This window comes from Zonotrichia leucophrys, chromosome 1A (assembly GCF_028769735.1).
Source record: "Zonotrichia leucophrys gambelii isolate GWCS_2022_RI chromosome 1A, RI_Zleu_2.0, whole genome shotgun sequence".
NCBI lineage: Eukaryota > Metazoa > Chordata > Aves > Passeriformes > Passerellidae > Zonotrichia > Zonotrichia leucophrys.
Genome location: NC_088170.1, coordinates 5403262 through 5424709, shown reverse-complemented (window position 1 = coordinate 5424709; position 21448 = coordinate 5403262). Strand labels below are relative to the sequence as shown.

The 21448-nt window shown below is 39.6% G+C and overlaps 1 protein-coding gene across 13 annotated transcripts in view; it reads left to right on the top strand.

The window, feature by feature from the left end:
- The window catches only part of ERC1 (ELKS/RAB6-interacting/CAST family member 1), a 271066-nt gene that overhangs the window by 227230 nt on the left and 22388 nt on the right, over positions 1-21448 (top strand). For 8 of the 13 annotated variants that reach the window (XM_064736111.1, XM_064736157.1, XM_064736148.1 and 5 more), the window contains one exon: positions 10875-10976. In XM_064736111.1, coding sequence (XP_064592181.1) covers positions 10875-10976 — 102 coding nt within the window. Of the gene's footprint in view, positions 1-10874; positions 10977-12508; positions 12576-21448 lie in introns of all 13 variants that reach the window. The other 5 variants (XM_064736207.1, XM_064736179.1, XM_064736197.1 and 2 more) reach the window with 1 other exon arrangement.

Genomic DNA, 21448 nt, shown 5'->3' with positions numbered 1-21448 from the left:
ACAGGGGCAGTGAGGACGGACAGGAATCCTGGGCGTGCAGACCACACGCACACACGGTGTGGACAGACAGGAATGTGATGTCTGTCTGTCTGTCTGTCTGCCTCTTGAGGCAGGGCACTTCTAGGTGGATGTCAAAGCCAATAATTGGCCATACAGAAAAAATTCTTAACTTTTATTTAGTTTGGGGTAGCAAAGCTCTGGTGGTTGTCAAAGGAAATGCCCTTTCAACTCTTCCCTCAAGCAGTTACCATGCAGGATTTTGATGGATTCCAAGATGAAAGCAAGGCACAAAAAGAATAATACTGGGTTTCTTTTTCTTTTATATGCAACAGCTTTTAAAATTAATTTTAGAACAAGCACAAATAGTCTTTAGGTTTCGTTGTGTGTGTTTTTTTAAAGTTGCTATCTACACTGTTTATATCATGTAGACACAGATCCGTTCATGTATACACCCAGAGCTGGGTTCTGGGCAGGCACAGACAGTCTGTGCTGGGATGATACTGAGCAGCTCACATCACTTTAGCATCTAGGAATTTGTATCTGTACATAACTCCTTTTTTTGCCAAGAGCAGCATGTATGGAAGGGAGGGGGGTTTGCTATTAACAACTCTTTGAAGCTGCAGGCAAATGCAGTCGAAGTGGTGAGTCACAGAACAATAAAAATATGTAACAATAAAAGGTCTGTGGTCAAAACACTGGCATATACTTTCCAAAATTCAAAATTGCTGGATAAAAGAATGCTTTTACTATATTTATTGTAACAACACAGTCACAACACACAAAGATTGGAAGACTTCCAAATCACTTCAGCCAGGAAAGGTGTATGTAGACACCCATGAGCAGATGGCCTTCAAATTATTTTGTTGAGCCAGGGGATCATGACTTTTAAGACTTTGCAGTAGGATGCATGTTGTATGTAAATTCCTATATGAGATTTTGCCAGTCAGGGTTCATAGATACCACTGGACTGAGAAACTTTGTTGTTTCAGAGCAGGAGAAAGACTGAGGCAAAAGCAGAGTAACTGAAGTGTTTGTCTTGTTCAGCTTTGTGAAGTTGAGCATATGCAAGTGGATTTATTTTGGAAAGAAGAATCAAATAGAATAACAAAGAAAAGGGGGACAGAATAAGGTAGTTGAGGGTAAGATGAGCAGGGTGTGGAGTGAAGCAGAAGTGAAAAGGGAAGGAGAAATTTCAGGCAAATAGTCACAACAAAACAAGAGTCCCGTCAATGATGTCAAGCAAAGATTGTTCCTTATTTGATAGCAATATTTGCCTGTTCTGTAGGATATGACATAGGTAATTTAAGGGCTTTAGGGCCTTCAGATTTCATATAGATTTTGTGAGACTAACCTTACCTGTAGTGCTCAGTGCTGATGCTTAAATTGTACAAGTTTCAAGTAACCACAAGATCAATGAAATGCTGATATGTATTTCAAGCTTAGCATAACCTGAGATATCTTTTAGATTTTGCTTTGTAAAAGATGTTACCAAACTATCAAAGGTTTTAGGAAGAGTTTATGCTCCAAAGTACATTTCAACTTGTTTCTCTCATCCTTTTTTGTCTTTGCTTTTCTATTATTTTGTAAAGCATAAAATCAAATTTTTTAGTTTGGACCCATAAATACACAGTGAGAAGGAAAAAATTAGCAAGGGGGAAAGTAGAATGAGAAATTTTCAACAATTTGATTAATGAGGACTGTGGCAAGGACTGGTATTTCCTTTTGTGTTGTTACAGAAATTGATTTCACTTTTTTCTTAAAATGAGTTGTCTTTGGTAGTAAGTATCAAAGTAGATTAAGAGACAATAAGAGACAAAGTAGATGAGAGATAGTAAGACAAAGTAGATAAAGAGACAATAAACTATATCCATTAAAGATTCAGCAGACACATGACTGATCCTGAGAGGTTTGTTTGCTGCTGATCACTTGAGAATTTGTAGGTCAGTCTCCCAGAATCCAAAATAAAGGCATGTACCAAAAAAAATTCGGTTTAGTGCAAGGATATATTTAGGGTCTACATCCAGACTCTTACAATTCCAACAAAATGTGTTAGTTTGGACTCCAGAGAAGAAAAGCTTGAGTGACAGTGCCATCCATCTGCTTAGCTGAGCTGTACTTCCTACCCAGTAACTTTTCAATTTATTGACCATTTTCAATTGGACAGAGGAAAAGAAGTCTCAAAGATTTTGTAGATTTATAGGAACTTAATTAACGTGCACAGCTGGGTAGAGGCAAAAAGAGCCCAAAGTGGAGCTCCCACACAGGGGAAGGCAGGAGGATTGTGCTGTGTTTTGTTTGGCTCTAGCACACACATATGGCTGGCCATTCTGACTTTCACTCTGCTCCCAGCTGAATCTCGCCTGGAGACCCCTTGGGGGAGGCAGGCTGCAGAAAGAGATTGTTACAAGGGTTGAAGGCCATGCTTAGGAGATGGAGAACACAAATCCAAAGCACTCAGATCTCATCAGTCAATACAGAAGCGTAGTAAAGTGGACTCACCTGCTCTTCAAGGGTAGCCATGCTCTCTGCAAAAGAAATTGCTTCTTTATTCATTAAAGAAGCAGTGGAGACCTCACAATAGTCCAAGAGTGGATGTAGCAGCATACTTTAACAAAAAAAACCCCAAAAAACAGTGTTAAGCTAATTTAAATCTATTAGTTTTTTTCTGTTTTAAGGGTGTGTGGCAGCAAAAGACATTGATCTTATATTCTCTTCTGCAGCAAGACCTTTCTCTTCCATAGTGTGGAATCAGCATGAAATTTGCCCTAACAAACTGCACCACAGGACAGGCTCATAACCCAAAAAATACCTGCTTATTTTAAACCTAGAGGTTTTATCTGCTCAAAACTGGAATGTGAACATAACCAGTTCTCATACTTTACCTTAGGAATTAAAATAGCAGGGTGAGAGATCCAGGATTCTTTGGGGATGCTGTTGTGGGTTACCATTTGTCCTGCTGATGCTGCCTGAATGTAGTTTCTTGATGCATAGACCACCCATTCTCTAAAAATTAATTTTACTCTGTGGTTGTAAATGCAGCACTCCCTCAGACATCTTTGAGATACAGGAAGGCACACCTTAATGATATTTCTGCCTAAGACTCTTACATGCAGTGGAAAGATGCCAGAGAAGTAACATACTTGGCTTGCTGCTGAGTAGTTAACCATGAGAGGAGATATTTTTTATTTTTAGTTCCCTTTCAAACCTGTGACTGGGCAGGTTCCAGCTTTTATGGAACAAGTAGTTGAGAAAGGCAGTTCTATTACCACTGATCTTAAACACATCTTGAGGTATCTCTACAAAGAGTAAAAGAGAGCTAAAGAAACATATATTAAAATGATTGTGTGGTATAGCACAAAAAGGAATCCCAAATACAGATCTGATTTGGATTTTTTTGTGTGCCACTGGTTTTCTTTATACAGGAATCAGAGCAATAGATTTCAGTAAACTTTGTCACTGGGTAATTCCATGGTTTCATAGTTAGTTCATCTTCTAAGGAGCTGAGTTCCAAGGGACACATTCCTGCACAGGGAAAATTTGAGTTCCAAGTTTATTTTTAATCCCATCCACATATGTCTGCAGATGTCAGGTCTCACAGAGCATGCCCTATCTAGATGATCTGCCTCCTTTAGCTTAGTTCAAAGGCTTGTAGAGTAGGAATTCTTCAGGATGAAGCCTCTCAGTAATTATCACATGTGGGGAGATGAAGAGGAGAATGACATCTTTAGACTCAGAAATTAGCTGGGCTGATAAAGTCACTTTATAAAGTAATATTGTTGGAACACTGCCAGCAGCCAGTGCAGAAGGCAGCATCTCAGGTAGAGCTGTGTTAAATCCTGCAGGCTTTGACAAACCCCAGCAGCTGCACAGGGTCTTTGCTGGGCTCACAAAAACACAGGCTCTAGCATGTGCAGAAATGTAGTAACAGCAATGGGTTTCATGTCTGTGCAGCTGAAATTTATGCTGGTTTGCTGCTAATAGAAAAATCTCGGTTGCTAATCTTAAATATAGCCAAAAGGAAAGCCAAACCTCACCAAGGGTGTGTCTTTTAAACCTTACAAAGAAAGATGGCAACTCAGTGTGTGCCATCTCATTAAAAATCTGAGAAATTTTCATAAAATATCATGAGTGGGAAGGGGGCACAGAGTTAAATACTTAAACAATCTTTCAGAGTCTTAATGCTCTAGGTAAGTATAGACTCAAGGCAGACCATCATATTCAAATAACAGGGATTATTCTTTCTCTGTTTTTCACAGCCAGATTCCAGCAGGGAGCTGGTTGGACATTAACAGGGATTATGGCTCACTGCAGGTTTTTAACAAGTAGAAAAGAACTATCTGAAAGCCTTCACCAGTGCATAGTTGTCAGAGATAGTGAATTCAGCCCACACTTTGTAAGAACAATCACCTGAGTTTTTCCATTCTATTTCCATGTTATTAGTGACAAAAATGTTCCTGAACTGTTGCTTTTGCATGTGCTTCCAGTGCAACATTCTACTCAGATTAAAATGAGGTAACTCCTTTAATGCACGAACACACTGCCTCCACCACATGCTCATTTGTCACAAATACAGTCATTACATTAATATTTACTTGGTGTGGGGTTTTTTAAACTCTACATTAAAGGATTAATACAGCTTGTTTAGACTGGTTAGCAAAACCAAAATCACCCCACGCAAATATTCTACAAAAAATGAGAAAGGAGCCACTGATGTCATAGTTTGTGCTGTGTTTCATGGTGGAGGAGCAGACTTGATGCAAACTCTTTGAGTAAGTTACTACAATGAGCATGTGAAGCAGACTGGACTAATAGAGAGAATGCCCAGCTCATGAGCTGTTTAATCTTAGAGAGCTTCTCTAGAGATACAGAAATGTGTGATCCCCATGAATAAAACATGGTTCCAAAGCTTTCCAGGCTAATGGTTACCAGAGCACTCTGTCCTGCAGAAATGCTTAAGAAAGGTATGTACTCTCATTAGAACACACAACTTCGTGCAGGCTTTCAAATGAAAACATTCTGTAAAATATATTATAAACAATGTCTGCAGTTATATCTGTGGCTTTCAAATTTATGTGTGGGATTCCACAATAAAGAGTTTGTCAGATCTGGGCAGCACTCCTCTAGGCTTTACCAGCTGCAGTGCAGAGTATGTCTCTGACTTTTCCCTAAACTTTGTGGATCAGCATCAGTTCTGGTTTTTCTCATGTGATAATTTAACTGTGATAAAATCTATTAATTTGATTTTTAATGTTGAGGTGCACAAGCAAGCTACCAGTGTGGCCTGCAGTGAGCATCAGTGAACACTAAATAATGTACTTTTAAGAACCTACAGGTGAGAGAGTGCTTTGAAGAGGTACTTCCTTGAATGAGGAACTCAGTGATTCTTTAAAAATTAACTATGGCTACAGTTTTGGCAAGTAAAATAGTGTACATGTGCAGTTTGCAATGAAAGTTTTCAGCTGTTGGTTATGTTAGTTTAACCGTGGTAATTTTCTTCTTTACCCAAACATTTAGTGATTATAGAATACAGGCAGAAGTGAACTATATGGTACCCAGGGAAAAAAAGTAATGAAAATACAGTGAAATCATGGCAGGGCCATGAAACAACCAAAGAGAGCATGTTTAAAGAAGTTCTGATGCTGATTGTTCACATTCTTGATTAAAACAGGTTTATCTCATGTTTTCTCCTGGTGCTTTTCTCTTTTAATGTAACTGCCTGCTGCAGCAAGGGATAGGGAAGAAGAAAGACTTAAATAATGGCAGGAAGTAAAAAAGGCATTAACAGTAACTGTATCAAAGAGGCAAAAGGAAATTTGCAGAAATTCTGGGGTGCAAAAAGGGAGGGGTGGGCAAGATCTGATATTTCTAAAGTCTAATATATGATATAGGGAAGTTGAAGTTTTTTAGATGCGGTAGCCTTGCAAATGTTGTGTTTTAGACCTGCAGTTCATAGACTCTGGTCTGCAGAGCCAGTCATTCCTGGCTTTCAGCTGGGAGCTGGAGAGTGTGTGCTGGCTCCTGAGTATTTGAGAATTTACACCAGTGTGAAGGGTATGGGACTGTTCTTTGCATGGTGACTATTGGAAGAAAAGAAGAGCATTGTTAAGGGCTGTGGGGGCTTTGGGGAAGGTATCAGTGGAGGGCCAGGAATAATTTTATGAAATATGTCCCAAAAAAAGTGAAATGAAGGTACCTTCTGGAAAAAAAATCACAAAACCTATTGGGTTGTGGTGTTTTATCCGATTTTCTTCATTCCAGCATTTTTTCTGTACATGCCTGAAGAACATACCTCTCAGGGCACATGGTATTTTTTATAAGCAAAATTTGAACCTGACATCCAGTTCCTATCACTGCTAGTTCTTTGCTTGCAGCTCTGGAGGTTTTAGACAAAAGCACTCCTGACACAACTGATTTGTCTGCACTGCTCATTTATTTTCTCACAGGACCCTGTGGTTAAACCACTTTGTTGTTCATACTTTTTACAGTGATGTAGAAATGCTTGCCCTAGGATCTGAGCCATAACCTCATGAGGTGGGAGAGGATTGTATAATAGCACCATGACAAACCAGCTCAGGACTGCAGGATGTTGGAGTGGTTCCCCACAGAAAAGTAAACGGTTTGTTTTTAAATCATTACAACAGCCATTTGGTCTAGAAATTTCCATCCTTTTGGACTTTTTTTTTTTCCTGTGGAGGAGCAATGGGAGAGAAACTCAGTTCATGTATTTAGAGTTATTTTTAAATTTTTAAAGTAAAAGTTTGTCATTAGTAGTCCAGTCTTAGCAGAAATTTTTTATTCCTATGTTTTATATAAAAATAATTGTAAAAATATTGTAATATTTTATATTTTATGTGCAACCCTGCTTGGGCTTTAAATTTTGGAAAATAAGCTACTTTTCTTCCATCTTTTGATTTTTGCCTAATTCCAATCCAATATATATGCATAAATTAATTCCTTTAATGGAATCACAATGCTAATTTTGGCATTTTCTTGCCAAGACTTGCCACAAACACTCACACTTAAATGAACAGCAGCTGCAGGGGAAGGTCAGGTTGAATTAAAGGGGGAACATAGAAAATGTCCTGCTAGGTGAACTGATCCCTTGTCACCATCAGGAGGTTGTTCTGGGTTTAAATGTTCAAAAGGGTATAATGGAACTAAGCAACTAAACTATATTTGGCAGGTCGGAGGAATTTTGGAACTTATCTCCCTGTTCTTCTGAAAAGTTGAGCTTTGAAACTCTGAAATTATTTGATGAAAATTCCGAATAATAAGAATTGTAGCATATTTTAGGTTGGAGTAGACTTCTTTGTCTGGCCAGCTGCTGAGAGCATCCCTAATTAGAGCAGCTTGCTCAAGGCCTTGTCCAGCTGCATTTTCAGTATCTCCAAGGATGGAGATGCCACTGTCTCATGGCAGCCTGTTCTGGCATTTGATGCACCTCATTATGACAAGAATTTCCCTGATCTCTAATCAGAATTTTCTGTGTTCCATTTTACGTCTGTCCTTTCCTGACCTATTCCCTCCAATGGCTTCATGTCCTCTATTTCTTCCTATCAAGTAAATTTAAAAAGCCTCCTCTTTTTCAGGCTAAACCAGCCCAATTCCATCAGCCTCTTTCTCAATACCTGCTGCCCAGTATTAATAGTACATTCTACTCAAATTTAAGTAACAAAAGCACACAACCTCTTCAGTTTGACTTCAGAATTCTCTCTTGGGGACTCTGTGCTTTTTGCTGACCAGACCCAGCCCAGAGGGGGTGTGTGGCTTCCCTGAGGCCTGGGTAAGGAACATCACCAAGAAACTTCCCAGCCTGGTGCAGCCCACTCCTTGTTACCCTCTTTTGGTTTTCTGAGTGGGCAGCAACAAAGTCCCAGCAGAAAGGAAAAGGACAATGAGGATGGGGCCTCAGAACCTTGGGAAAACTGGCCAAGGGATCTGGAGCACACATTGTGTTCTCTTCTGTGCTGCCATTGCAGGGAATGATGGAGCAAGAAATAGGAAAGTCATGCAGATGCACACCTGGCTTTGAGAGTGGTGTAAACAGCAGCATTTTGTGGTTTTTGATCCTGGGTGAATTTATACAACTCTGAGCTTGCTGGCAGCAAATGGCGTCCACCTGTATCAGAAGGGAGAAGGGATCTTGGCTCAGCACTCAGCAGGGCTCATTGAGAGGGCTTTAAAATAGATTTGAAGTGGGATGAAGGCATAGCCAGGCTCAACAGAGGGAAGGTGTGGGGTCTGCATGCTGGAAAGCAGCTCTGAGGAGAAGGCCCTGGGGGTCCTGGAGGACAACAAGCTGTCCATGAGCCAGCAGTGTGTCCTGGGAGCCAGGAAGGCCAGGGGTATCCTGGGGTCCATCAGGAAGAGCACTGCCAGCAGCATGGGGGTGATCCTGCTCCTCTAGTGAGGGCACACCATGTCCTGTTCTGGGCTCCTCAGGACAAGAGGGACACAGAGCTCCTGGAGAGGAGCCAGTGGAGAGTGGCAAAGATGATGAAAGGGCTGGAGCATCTCCCTTGCAAGGACAGGCTGAGGGAGCTGGGCCTGTTCAGCCTCAAGAGGAGACAAATGAGAGGGGACCTCAGCATTGTCTGTCAGTGTCTGCAGGGAGCGTCAGGGGATGGACCCAGCTCTCCTGGTGGTGCCAGGCAATAGAACAAGAGGCCATGGGCAGGAACTGATGCACAGAAGCTCCACCTGAACATGAGGAAGAACTTCTTTACTGTGCAGTGACCAAGCACTGAACAGATTGTCCAGAGAGGGTGTGGAGTCTCCTTCACTGGGAATATTCCAGAACCTTCTGGAGTCAATCCTGTGCCGTGTGTTCTGCTTGAGCAGGGAGGTGGGACCTGATGACCCACTGTGGTCCCTTCCAGCCTGACCCAGTCTGTGATCTCTGCAATGTTTATATTCTTCTCTACCTGTACCAGCTAACATTGTTTGTTTGGTTTGTTTTGGGTTTTTTTCACATAATATAAAACATGCTGCCTCTGTCTGAGAAGAGCTACGTTTTCTCTCAGGACAGTTAATGTGCTGTACCAGCATTCTGCTAAACATCTGGGTTTCAATAGCTTTTCTTCACACACACACACACTCTAAAAGTCATGTAAGAATTTATTATTTATTATCAAAACAGTAAATTTCCAAGGAAATGTGAAATTGTTTAGAATCAATTGTTCTTGTTGCAAAGAAGAAACTGTTGAAGAGGCAACCTTAAATATAATGAAATAATAAATATTAAGAAGTGCCTTTATGATAAACTGGTTGTTTAAGGATTAATGTAGCATGTTTCAAGTAGTGATTTATGAAAGATGAGTCAGACTTGGAATTCAAAACTTGCTTGACGAAGCAGAGCAAACAATATGAAAATTTTACATGATGACATTGCTTATTGCTTAAGCTCAATTTACTATTAGCTTTTGTTAAATTATTCCAAAATAAAATCAAATCCAGATTCAAAGCCTGGACCTTCTCTCATGATCTGAATAGAGAGAAGTAGAATGTGCATTCTCTAGCTTCGAGATGCTCATTAAACTCAGAGTTTTCAGTGAGAAACCATGGAGTTATGAAGGGATTGAATCCACAGCTGGCATTTCTGTCAGCTTTGAGCTTTCATTTAAGTCATTTCATTTTAGTGCATGTCTGATGATTTCAAATGTCTAGCTGTAGATAATTTGCTCAGTATCACATCCAGTGCAGGTCAGGGTAGCCTTTTGATTTTCTTAGAATACAAAATTTCCCCAAGCTCAAAGTGGGGCTCTTTGTGCCTTCTGAGCTGGGAGCAGAAATGCCATCAGTCACTTCTGGGGCTGCTCCATGTGTGAGTTATCAATGATGCTGGCACCCAGAAAATGCCAAGGGAGGCAGCACTTGGCTGTGCAGGACCCTCACCCAGCCCTTTGGGCTGCCCACAGGGTGTCCCTGCTGCCTGGATGGGGAGCTGGGACACTCCTCCAGGTGCATTTCTTTCCTTATTTGTGTCTGTAGGTTTTTGGGGACCTCATTTCAGGGTAGTCTGTTAAAAGGGCTTTGTCTCACTAACATTCTCTTTTGCAGACACAGCCTGGTAATGTATTTTAATGTTCTTTGTAGTTGCTTATCTAGAATGGTATCGTTAAGTTCCATTTATTCTTACACAGTTTATTTTCTACAGTGTGTTTTTCAAAATCCTATTTCTTCTGGAACTACAAATGTCCTAAGAAGTTGAAGAAAAAAAAAAAAACACTTGTTTCATACTTTGCTAATTCTTTACATGACTGTGTCCAGGTTTTAATTTTATAAGCCTTCATGATGACTCTTTTTCTTCCCCAATATCTATTTATTAACTTTTTAATTTCCTCACAGGATGGCTTTTGTATAATTAACATTTTTCTGACCAGTCTCAGAATTTTTCTGTTCTTTGATATATCAGTTGAAAACTGATTAGCATATTGTACTGGATGGACTTCTTAAGTAATAACCTATTTTCAGCTTGTTTACTTTTTTGTTTTTAAATGCTTTCTGAGGGCTTCATTGGGGGTTTTTTAATTGACTTAGGGACACCTAACTCATGTTTTCATGGAATTATTCTCGAAGTTGGTGTCTGAATCTTAATCCCAAGAATCTCTAAGAAATTAATTTCTTGCACAGCACAAGTTTTAGTAGGTACAAGTCAGATGATCCACTTAATTGCACAACTAATTTAGCCTTAAAGGGAACAGGCTGGAATGTGTCTCCACAGTTTTTACCAATTCTCTGTGGTAATACCAACTGATGTCTAGGCATGTGTCTTGTTTATTCCCATGTATGGATTTTGGATATGCACTTGTATAAATGCCCTGTTTCTCATTAGAAGGTAGACTGAGATTCTTTTTTCTTGCTTTTTTGAACAGACTCAGAACCGTATGAAGCTGATGGCTGACAACTATGAGGATGACCACCTCAAATCCTCATCCCATTCCAACCAAACCAATCACAAGCCCTCCCCTGACCAGGTAATGCCTCTCTCTTTTTTTGTTTGTAAAGTCATTTTTGCTGTGAGGGCTGATGATTTTGTGTCATAAGTAGTTTCCCATGACATGCTTGCAGTACTTTGGAACAAAAGTAGCATTCCAGAATGGAGTTATAAACCAGAACTGGGTGTTGCTGTTGTGTTGGCGTTGTGCAAACTCCTGAATGAACGATTCCTGGTACCAAGCTGTTGTTAGGTGGGTGGAGAGGAGGAGGTACATGGAAAAGGAACAAAAACTTCACTCTCCTAAAATGTGAGTCCTGCGTGACATATTCAGATTTCAGTAGCTTGAGTGTGTGGAGTGTCCAGGACTGTTTCTTGTCTTCAGTAGCAGGAAATCCTGCTCCAGGATCAGCTTTCTGATCTGTGGATTGCATACAAGCAGTTCCCTCCATTTCCCACGAGGAAATCCCAGCCCTGGTGCCAAATGAGCACAGACTGCTCCCTCACAAACTCAATGGGCCATGAACTGAAGGAAAATCAATTTACCATCTCCAAAGCAGTGAGGAGCCTCCTGTGGCATTTACAAAGCACAGGAGCCGTGTGCTTGATAACTATTAGAGAGATTAACCATCCCTTGGGTAGCACAGAAAATGCCAACATAATTGCACATCCCATGTTGTAATCTCATCCACTGCAGTTTAATTAAAATATTAGCCATCATTAATCACTGCCTCAATGGAGGGAAGGAATGCTTCTCTTTGCCCTCTGACTCATGTAGAAATTGGTGAGATATGAAGGGAAGCATATCTCTCTAGACCTTTAAGTGCCAGCTTTGTGAAACACTGAAATAACGAGTAAGGTACAAGAGGAAAATGGCAAAAGCCAATTACTTATTCACCCTGCAAAAATAGATCTTGAGAAATCTCCTTTCATGTCTGCATCAGAAAACAAGAAGGGGTATATACAATCAAATAAACAGAAAAACTCTGATTTTCAAGGGAACTTCTCTTTACATCTTAATTTAATACCTTTCTCCACTGTATGTTGACTGGCTTGAATTTTCTGCAGTGTTTTTGGAAGATGTTGGTGTTTCACTCTCCTTTTTCAGGAGAGTGAAATTGTTAATACTAAAAATTAAATGGATTTCCTAATCTTAATTTGGTGCAAATGTTAGAATATCTCTTGTTTCTACTCTGAAGTTTACAGAGAGCTGAAACCATTTCTAGCATGAAACTTGAGTACATGCTTGCAAATAAAGGCAGCGTAGCATTCACAGATGAAATAAAATGTAGACATTTATAGAAATTCTTGCAAAGACCGCACAGGGGAGGGCAGTAGGGAGGAGAGGGGGTGGGAGGAGGCTCTGATTGCCCTTCCCCTTTGCAAAAGGGCATTTTGAAAGCTGACAAAGCCTCCAAGGGAGCAGAGAAGGCTGTACCTCAAAGAGGCTCAGGATACTGCATAAGGAATAGAAACACTTTGTACTACTGTTTGTACTTTATGTGCTTTAAATACTAACCAACTCTTTATTTCATTCCCATGCTGCTCTGGGGCTTTCCTGTGCACCTCTAGGATGAGGAGGAGGGTATTTGGGCATAACCAGTCAGATGCTCTTAGCTCAGCCATTTTGTTCAGAACGGTGAGAACCAACCTCTCCTGCCAACAGAAAAGTTTCCGACAGTCACTCCCACCCTCACTGCTGTGCTTTGTGTCAGACCTGCCTGTGCTCCCTCCCCTTGCTCCCATGTCCCTGCATGAGGGTGTTTCTCGTGTGCTTTTGTGCAGTTTGTGATTTTCCTCTTCCAATCATCCTCTCCTTGTTTCACCATGTTGTGGGGAGAGCTTCCCAGGGCATGTAATTGAGTTTCTGTGCAAGTACGAGGGAGCAGGAAATGTCTTTCGTGTCATTTATCATTGGCTTCATGGAGGAAATGTTTTCGGTGGGATTCTTTTTCAAAGCAGTTTGCGCCCTAGCCAAACCTATGTGTGCTTTTTCGATTCTGGTTTGTAAAGAATGTGCTCCAGGATAATGTTCCTCCTGAAGATAATGTTCCTTCTGAAGGTTTTGAGCATGTGGAGATCTGCTGCAGAGATTGCTGCCGTGCACGCTGACCTAACTAGTCACAGATATTTATCAGCTCACAGTACAGCATTCTCTAGATGGACTAGGAACATGAATTGTCTATAAATGTGAAGGCAAAGAGGAATATCCCCTTAACCTTTCTCTCTCCCTTCCATCTCCCTCATTCTTGCAAAACAGTGGGGGAGAAATTAGGAGCTGTTTTTCATTTAAAGTATGTTTTGTTTCTCTGTGTCCACGTCCACAATTTTTTCTTTTGTGCTGTCAAATTGTCGCTACAACAATGCCCATTTCCAAAAGGGAAGGCAGTGCAGAGGACAGAGCCTGCTCCTCAAGCCTGTTCTTTAGCAAAAAAACCTCTTACTGGCCAGGAGTCAGTTTATTCACTGATTATTACCCTATAATACACAGCATTAATTTATGCCTTGGAGTATCAGTTTTAAAGCAGAATATATTTCTCTGAAGTGCTTGAAGTATTTGAAGACTGATGACAGTATTTTAAAAATCTATATGAAATTTTTTCCTTCTTCACTTCCTTTTAAGAAAAAAATATTTCACATCAATTTCTCTGCACTTTTTTCTAAGAATTTGATTTTTTCATATTAGTTACTTGAAAGAAAACTGAAAATTTCTGTGGAAATCTTGGACCCTTGCATTTCTGAAAATTATTGCTTCGTAATAGATTTGTAAAACATTCATGAGAGAATAAGGCACTCTCATCTCTTGCACTTGCTCAATTAACTACAGACTTAGAGTCTGTCTGCATAGATCAAATCCCTCTTTTCAAGCCAACCATCTGAAAAATTTAATCCAACTGTGGCAGTGTCAAACTTGAATTTCATGCCTTGGGGTCTGAGCTGAGAAAATCTCTTTAGTGGACAAATTGATAAAGTGCTTCATTAATTTGCACTCGCTGTTGATTTCACATTCTTTTTGAATCACCGCTCCCGCAATGGTTGTGCGCTCGTGTGTGTTGTTAAAAGTTTTAGAGGTGATGCTTGTAAAGATCAGCTGCAGCACAGAAATTAAACAGGGGAGAGCAGGTAAGTGAATGATGAAAAGGAAGAGGACACTCACTGTGAAGGTAGGAATAATTCTGATTTTCCTTCTGGAGCAAGCATGGAGTTTGTGTAGAAAACACTGAGAAAGATCTCTTCTCTTTCCTCTCCCATGTGCTGATGCATTTAAGAAGGCAACTGTGCTAAGAGTATGGTTTTTCAGAGTTTTCTGAATTAATGGGTGGTTGACATTAAAAACAGCTTATGTCTCCAGTTTGAGGCACTTTCCTCAAGAAAGCTGTTGCAGAGTATCCCAGTCAAAATAATGAGTCAGCCAGCAGCCTTGCCTTGCCCTCATCTCATCAGAGAAACTTGTCAGCCTCGACATTGTCGTGCATACATCAGCAGGGAAGGTATAAAGGTGATGGATGCTTCCCAAGCCAGTGATTCCCAGCAGAGTACATGTTTTTACTATGATATTCCATGTTCATTTAAAAAAAAGTCCTTATTCTCTTTGTAAAAGCTAAGATGATGTAAGTTACAGAGTCCCTAACTTCCATGTGTTAAATTAAATTTATGTATTACAATGATAAAGTGTAATTAATAGCATAGGACTTGGCAATAAGTTTGTTTTGTAAAGTTCCTTCAGGTCTGTGGATGCAATCACCTCTGGTTAATACTGAAGATTAAATGGAGACAAAAAACTGTGTACAATAGTTAACTGCATTCTTTTATTTTTATGGTTTAGGTCTTAAGGCTTTTCCCCTCCAGCATTCTGGAATGGTCTGAATTTAATATTTAATTATGCCAAGTCTGTACATGACAGCATTATCAGATAGAGCTCCCCTGAAATGGATCACTGTTCATAAACATCTGCACCCTCCCTGTAATTTCTGAGGATGGTAGTTTACATTTCAGTTTATAGTTCAATGTAAATACCATCTTTCATCCTGAAATAGTTTTTCCTCAGCCCGTTTCCTTGCTGTGTGAATTTCTTATGACTCCTTTTATTCCCCAGATGGAGCTCTATCCTCCTCTACATCCCAGTCCGTTCCAGTGTGATTTCACACAGGGATGCTCTTTGGCCTTTCTCAAATGCTAAACTGCTCAGGCCAGTGGTTTAATTAGTTGTCATTCACTTTTATCCAGAATAATATGAATTTACACCTTAGGAGATCTAATACATGCAAAAGGATAGGTGTGTGTGTGGGTGTTTATTCTTGTCAGTCTGTGCCAGGTGTGTGCCATGTGAGGGAAGTAAAGCAAAGCTTCCATACAGAGATTCCCAAAGCTGCTCAATTCATCTAGTTGTCTTGTGAAGCACAGCCTAAAATGGGAGAAAATGTGGGTGTGGTTCAGAAATCTGCTTCATCCATTCATTAACTGAAAATAATTATAATACTTACTAGAGCAATGGTGGAATGATCAAAAGCATGGAACTAGAATGCATAAAAATGGGGATATTCCAAGACAATGAAAATATTGGCAATTCCTATTACCCTAAAAATATTATAAGACAAAAAGGCTCTTTGTGACATTTTTCTTCAGTAATTGAGTTTGACAGATTTTAACTCAGAAGCACTGAGTATTGTGACTTGAGTACTGAAGGCACTCACAAAATTTAACACTTCAGATTTCAGAGGTGATGTCTGTGGTGGAAAGAGGAATAAGTCATTATAGGAAAATATTTGGGTCATCTCAAGGTTTAATGTAATCTTTACCAGAGCAGATAAACAACTGGAAGTTTTCATTGGGATCTCTACAACACTAAAAATATCTATACTTTGGGAAGTTTGAGGAGAACATTGAATTTTTTTTCTATATTATTTGATGCTGATTTCTTTTAGTGAAGTAAATAGTTTTTCATTATGAGTTCCATATTTAAATTACACAGGCATTAATTCACTACATAAATGTGAGCTTCCCTCCACAATCCACATTTTGTACAGAACTGCTTGTCCTGCTGTCACACTTTGAGATTCTCAGTATTGTCACTCACTACACTGTGACCTCATAAGCCTTTGGACTAGATTTATTTTCAATCTGGTGTTTTTCATTGTTAGATCATGCAAAATGGTCAAAACCATCAGGCCTTCATGCCTGACTCATATTACATTGTAATTTACTGGACACAGTACTAGACCACGATTCAGAAGATAAATTCTTTCCTGGCATCATCTCCAACCACTCACTTGTTCTCTTTCTCCCTGTCTCAAATTCTCTAATTGTAAAAAGAGCTGAAATTTTTGTAAAAGTGCAAGTTCTGCTTGGGAAAAGTGCTGTATAAGTGCTAGGTATTATTACTGTGTGATATTTGGAAATTGCCTTGTTAAAGCGATATGATGGAGATTCTAATACCTCATTTTGAAATTGTTCCTGAAATTGTGTTAGATTGGTAGTTGACTCTATTACTACATCTTATTTTTTTCCAAGATCGTATTCCTTCCCAAGAAAAGGGAAAATAACTCATATTTTCAAGGAGCTGCCATTCCAGCATGCTGGACAAAGCTCTTTAGACCACTGTCTCTTGTTCTTTACTGTCATCTCATCTCTTCTGAAGAGTCATTTCTTCCCCTCTTTAAAAATCTACAATATAATAATGACATTATTACAATTCTTCATCCAGGTCTGTAAAAGCATTGTGAAAGTGTCATGTGCTTGCCTTGGAGACATACCCTGTGCAAAATTTGAAGGCAGCTCCATGAGATAATCTTGCATTGCTCAAACATGTCCTGACAGAGAGAGGGGCTGGATTTGTTTGGTTATATTGGTGACAGTCAGGGTTCTTCTCTCCCCCTTTTTGGATGGGCAACCTTTTAGCAAGAACCCTAATGAGATGCACTCAAATAAGATGATGTAACTAATTTATCCTTAGAAGGGATAGAGAAGAATGCTTTCCTTGAGACAAAGTCAACTTCCACTCCAGGTCCTTTTCTTCTTTTGGAAAGCAATTCTTCTGATAGCTTTTTTTTTTTTTTTAAACCTATTATTTTGCTGTTATTAACTAATTTCTGTTAGAAGAATGTATTCTCTGTCCAAGAATGTTATATCTATGAGCACAAAAGAACTGATCTTGATACACTGTTCATCTTCTTTCTGATCCCAGAATGATAAAACTAAAATTTCCAGATGGAATTTTGTAATCTGCAGCTCTGGGATGAATTAAACACTCACAACAGAGGTGCAACTGGACTGTATCACTGTCTTCCTATTATTCTTACAGATCAAAGAAGAACACAAGTAGATACTTACAGTCTAAAACATTCAAAACAGATGGCTGGCTTCTTTTTGTAGAGATTTGTGCTTTTCAGCAAAACAATTGCAACAAGGCCATCATTCATTTCTGCCAGATGAGATTATGCCAGGTCTGTGTCTTATTTTCTCTTTTGATTTGCAGCTGAACATAATCTTCTACTAGTGGCTTGGTCTTTGTAGCAAGTAGGAATTCTGCACTCAGACATTCTTGTTTCTGGCCACTTTTAGAAGAGCTGTTCCTTGCAGTTTGTGTGATATCCTCTACTATTTCCCAGTGATTCTGGCACTTCCAGACAGGACACTCAGAGACACAGGACCAGCAGCTGCAGCCAAACCCTTTCAGTTGTCATTTAGGAGGAAAAACCTGAGGGAGAGGGGAGATGGACAATGTTAGAAAAAGAATCAAGCCCAAACCTGCTTTCCAGTGCATTAACTATGAAAATAAGCTCCAGAGAATGGGAACTAAAATAAAAATTGTAAGGGCATGTAGCCAATCTAGACACTGCATTTCCCTGGCTGGTGAAGTTCATAATGACTGATGGGCATGTCAGGATTTACAGTTCCATCTCACAGAGTGCTCACTATGGGCTCTCCAACTACATCTGGTTGTTAAAATAACTTTTAGATAAGAACTACTGTATATACTTACAATATAGGTGTATTTATTTATGGGACTTTGTGTTTGAATGTAGAGTAAGCAACTCCAAAAATACTTCCTAAAGATAGATAAACCTTCATAAACCTTTCAAAGTGTCTTTCAGCAGGTAGAGAGCTGCAAGAGCAGAATGAGGAGCCAGAGTTAGAGAAGGACAAGACCAAGACTCCTGTCACCTGCAGCCAGGGGGGTTATAGTTCATCTGAACAGGAAAAGCCCTGATTGTGTTCTCTGGTTAGACTACTTAGGAAATACCTTCTGGTCTGCATTAGCAGTGGGACGGAGAGCAGAGCACAGCCCTGACCCATCAGCATTGCCTTGGACACCTCTCCCAGTGCCCTGCTGCCATGCTCTGCTTTCAGAGCAGTGTGGGACACTCTTTGCCTTTATCCCTTATAACAGGGAGAGGGAATAGACTAAATCCAGCCCAGCAAGAAATGTGGGTACTTGCTGCTTCACTCTTCAAGTGCTGGAAAGCTTGAATGCATTAAAAGCAGAGGCAGGTTATTCTTACTTATTCCCAAGCTGCTCTCTTTTTGTAGAGAAGGAATCAGCATAACATCTGACTCTGTGAAAATAAATCAGATTGATTTCACAGAATCATAAAATCTGATTCTGTGAAATCAAAACTTGCCTAGTTATACCTACAAAAGTTTGGTCAGGACAATGCTGTTTAAATCCACAGTGTCATGTACAAGATGCAAACAGTTGTTAAACTATTTTTGCATACTTTGGGATTACTTTTTTTCCCCTTGATGATAATTGTCAGTATCATCAGTCTGACTACCCAGTTTCATAGCTTTCTGTAATTTAATTTATTATTCAAAAATGTAACCTGTAACTAACACAACTTACAGGGGTGAAGTGCTCAAATGAAAGAAATTTTAATAATAAAGAAGTGTGAGGTGTGCACAGTGCAGTGAGTTTATTTAGGGGTAAGAGATTGAGTGAACACCCTTGCCTTTGAAAGGAAGGGAATGAGAAAACAGGTAAAATTCAAGCTGTGTGCAAAGACTCCCTCCAGCTCTGCTGAGGTATCTCATTCCTGAAGGTTCATGTTCCCCTTGGTGCAGTTACAGGCCCCTCTCATGAGGATTTCAGTTCTGATCCCCAGCAGTCCCTGCTGTTCCTCTCGTGGTTCCCTGCCAGCTTTGCTCCACAGCCCACAGAAGTGAAAGTTGCCAGTGTCATGGAAAGCACTTCTGGATTTGTTATGTATAAAAATATTTTAGAACCACTTGCTCTTTTTGAGTGCTTTAGGAACCCTACCAACCCACTGCAATTCTCTGCCTCACCTACATGATGGGGAAAGGATTTTATTTAAACAGAGGGAGCTAATGACAAAACTCCTTTCCCCGGTTTGTTTTTACAGTTTTTTTTTTTCTGGTCTGGATTTTTCCCAAGGTGAAGAGGGTGAACTCTGGAAATCATTAATCCATGGGATTTGTTCATGGTGTATAAAAATTTCAGAAATCATTTGCTATATAAAAATGATTTCCTAATTGATTCTGTCAGAAAGGAACTGAGTAAGACAGCTCTGTCAAAATAGCCAGAATGCTCCTCACATACATTGTTCTGGTTTATGGGGAGAAAATTATGAAGGTTAGAGTTAAATCTTTTTTTTTTTTTTTGTCTTTAAAACAAATCTAAAGAATACTGAGCCTGTCCTTGAGCTTTTGTGTGGGGGTCTTCTGAAGAAACCAAGTATCTCTGTGTATCTGTGAACTGAGCTGAACTGAACTGAGGTCAAGATGTGTCTTTTTGAGAACTTTCTTCTGTTTCCATTTAAAATAATGAAGGGAAGACATCAGTGATAAATTGCCCTGAATTTGGGAAGGCTTTGCACATTCTGAGCCAAATTCATGCCTCATAAAACTCCACTGCATTCAGTGGTTACAATATTATTGTTGAACCCTTGTGTTTGTTGCCAAACAAAAACAAATGGTCTGAGCAAGAAGGGATAATTCAATTTGCCATGCAAATACTTCCAGACTGTGTCACTCACTATCTTAGTTTATTTTCATATCTCCCAGCATAAGATTCTTAGCTATAAAGGCAAAATATCCCTGTCTGGCAATATCTATAATAAAACCCAGATACAGGGAGGTATACAGAGATCTGTCAGGTCCTTTTGAAATAATTGCTTTTTAACAAACATATGTGCTTACCCAATCTTTGGCCCCATCTTCTCCCATGCAGTGGTAGTTTGGGAAGTAGCTTTTGTTGGGTAGCATAGTTGCATCTGTATGTAACAAAGTTTCAAAATAATTTTCCACACTCACATGGCAGAGATGTGGTTGATAGGAGATGAAGGACTACCTGCACTGTGTTTCCAAACATATTTGTTATGTCCTGTCTGAAGTTTTGAGGTGGTGTTTGGTGGTACTTTGGGTTTCTGCTTGGATTTTTTTCAGAATTCCTTCTTTATTTGTGCTGTGCAGGATTTACAATTAACACTCATGGTGTGTAGACCAGGCTGGCAAGCTTGATTGTTGCTCAAATTGCTTAATTCCTTGGAAACTTTCAGGTTTATTCCACCTACACTTTTAATACAAAAGCACTGTCATTTTTACCTCACGTTGTTTACTTTGACCCCTGAGATTACTTGTCAGTTCTATTTTATTTTCTTCTTGATGTAGCTGTACTTCCATGGAGGTTTTTTTTCCTCAGATATTTAGAGATTTTGGGGTAAGTTAAGAAAAATTACTGAATTATTTGATTGCAAAATGAAGAGCACTCACCAGCATCACTCTGCCCTTTAGGGGTCTGTAGTGGAAATGTGCAAACAAGGCACTCAGGCTAATGGGGGATATGACAGCAGTCCTGCCCATGCCAAATGTATATATGGCACTTTATATTGCCCTTGCTGTATCAAAAAATGTTATTTTCTCCCTTTTTCTTAAAGATAACTGCTGTTGATCCGTGATCAACCTCCACATTGATGCATTATTCTGATGAGTAAGCCAAGTTGTGTAAGGAGATAACTTTTACAAGGATGACTGATGCAGTTGCAAAAACAGGCTGCTTTTAGGGGTGTCTGTAAGACTTTATTTCAAAATGGCAACTGCAGGTTTTTAAAGTAGAGATTTAGAAAGGATTCTCTGAAATTAGTAAAGTATTTGGTTATGAAAAAGAAAAATGGTTGCTTCCTTCAGAGAAAAAAGGATTGTTAGCAGGGAGAAAGGTGACCAGGTCATTAACCCTTCTGCCTGGAGAAGGCATAATTTAAAGCTGGTGGTTGCGGTGAACTGCACAGTGATTAAACTCACTCTTTATTCTGCAGATGTCTATGGACTTTTGCTGGTTTTCTTTTCCAAATAAACACCTATGTACTTTTTGCATATTTCCAGTAGACACTGCTGTGTACATAGAGATATTTAAAAGCAGAGACTTAGCATATAAAACTTGAAATTCAGTTACCCATATTTCAGTTGACCATTGTCCAGCAACAGTAGGACCACTATTGAAGAAGCAGTATCATTTCATTCTAAAGCTTTTTTGGCCCAATGACTTGTACACCTACT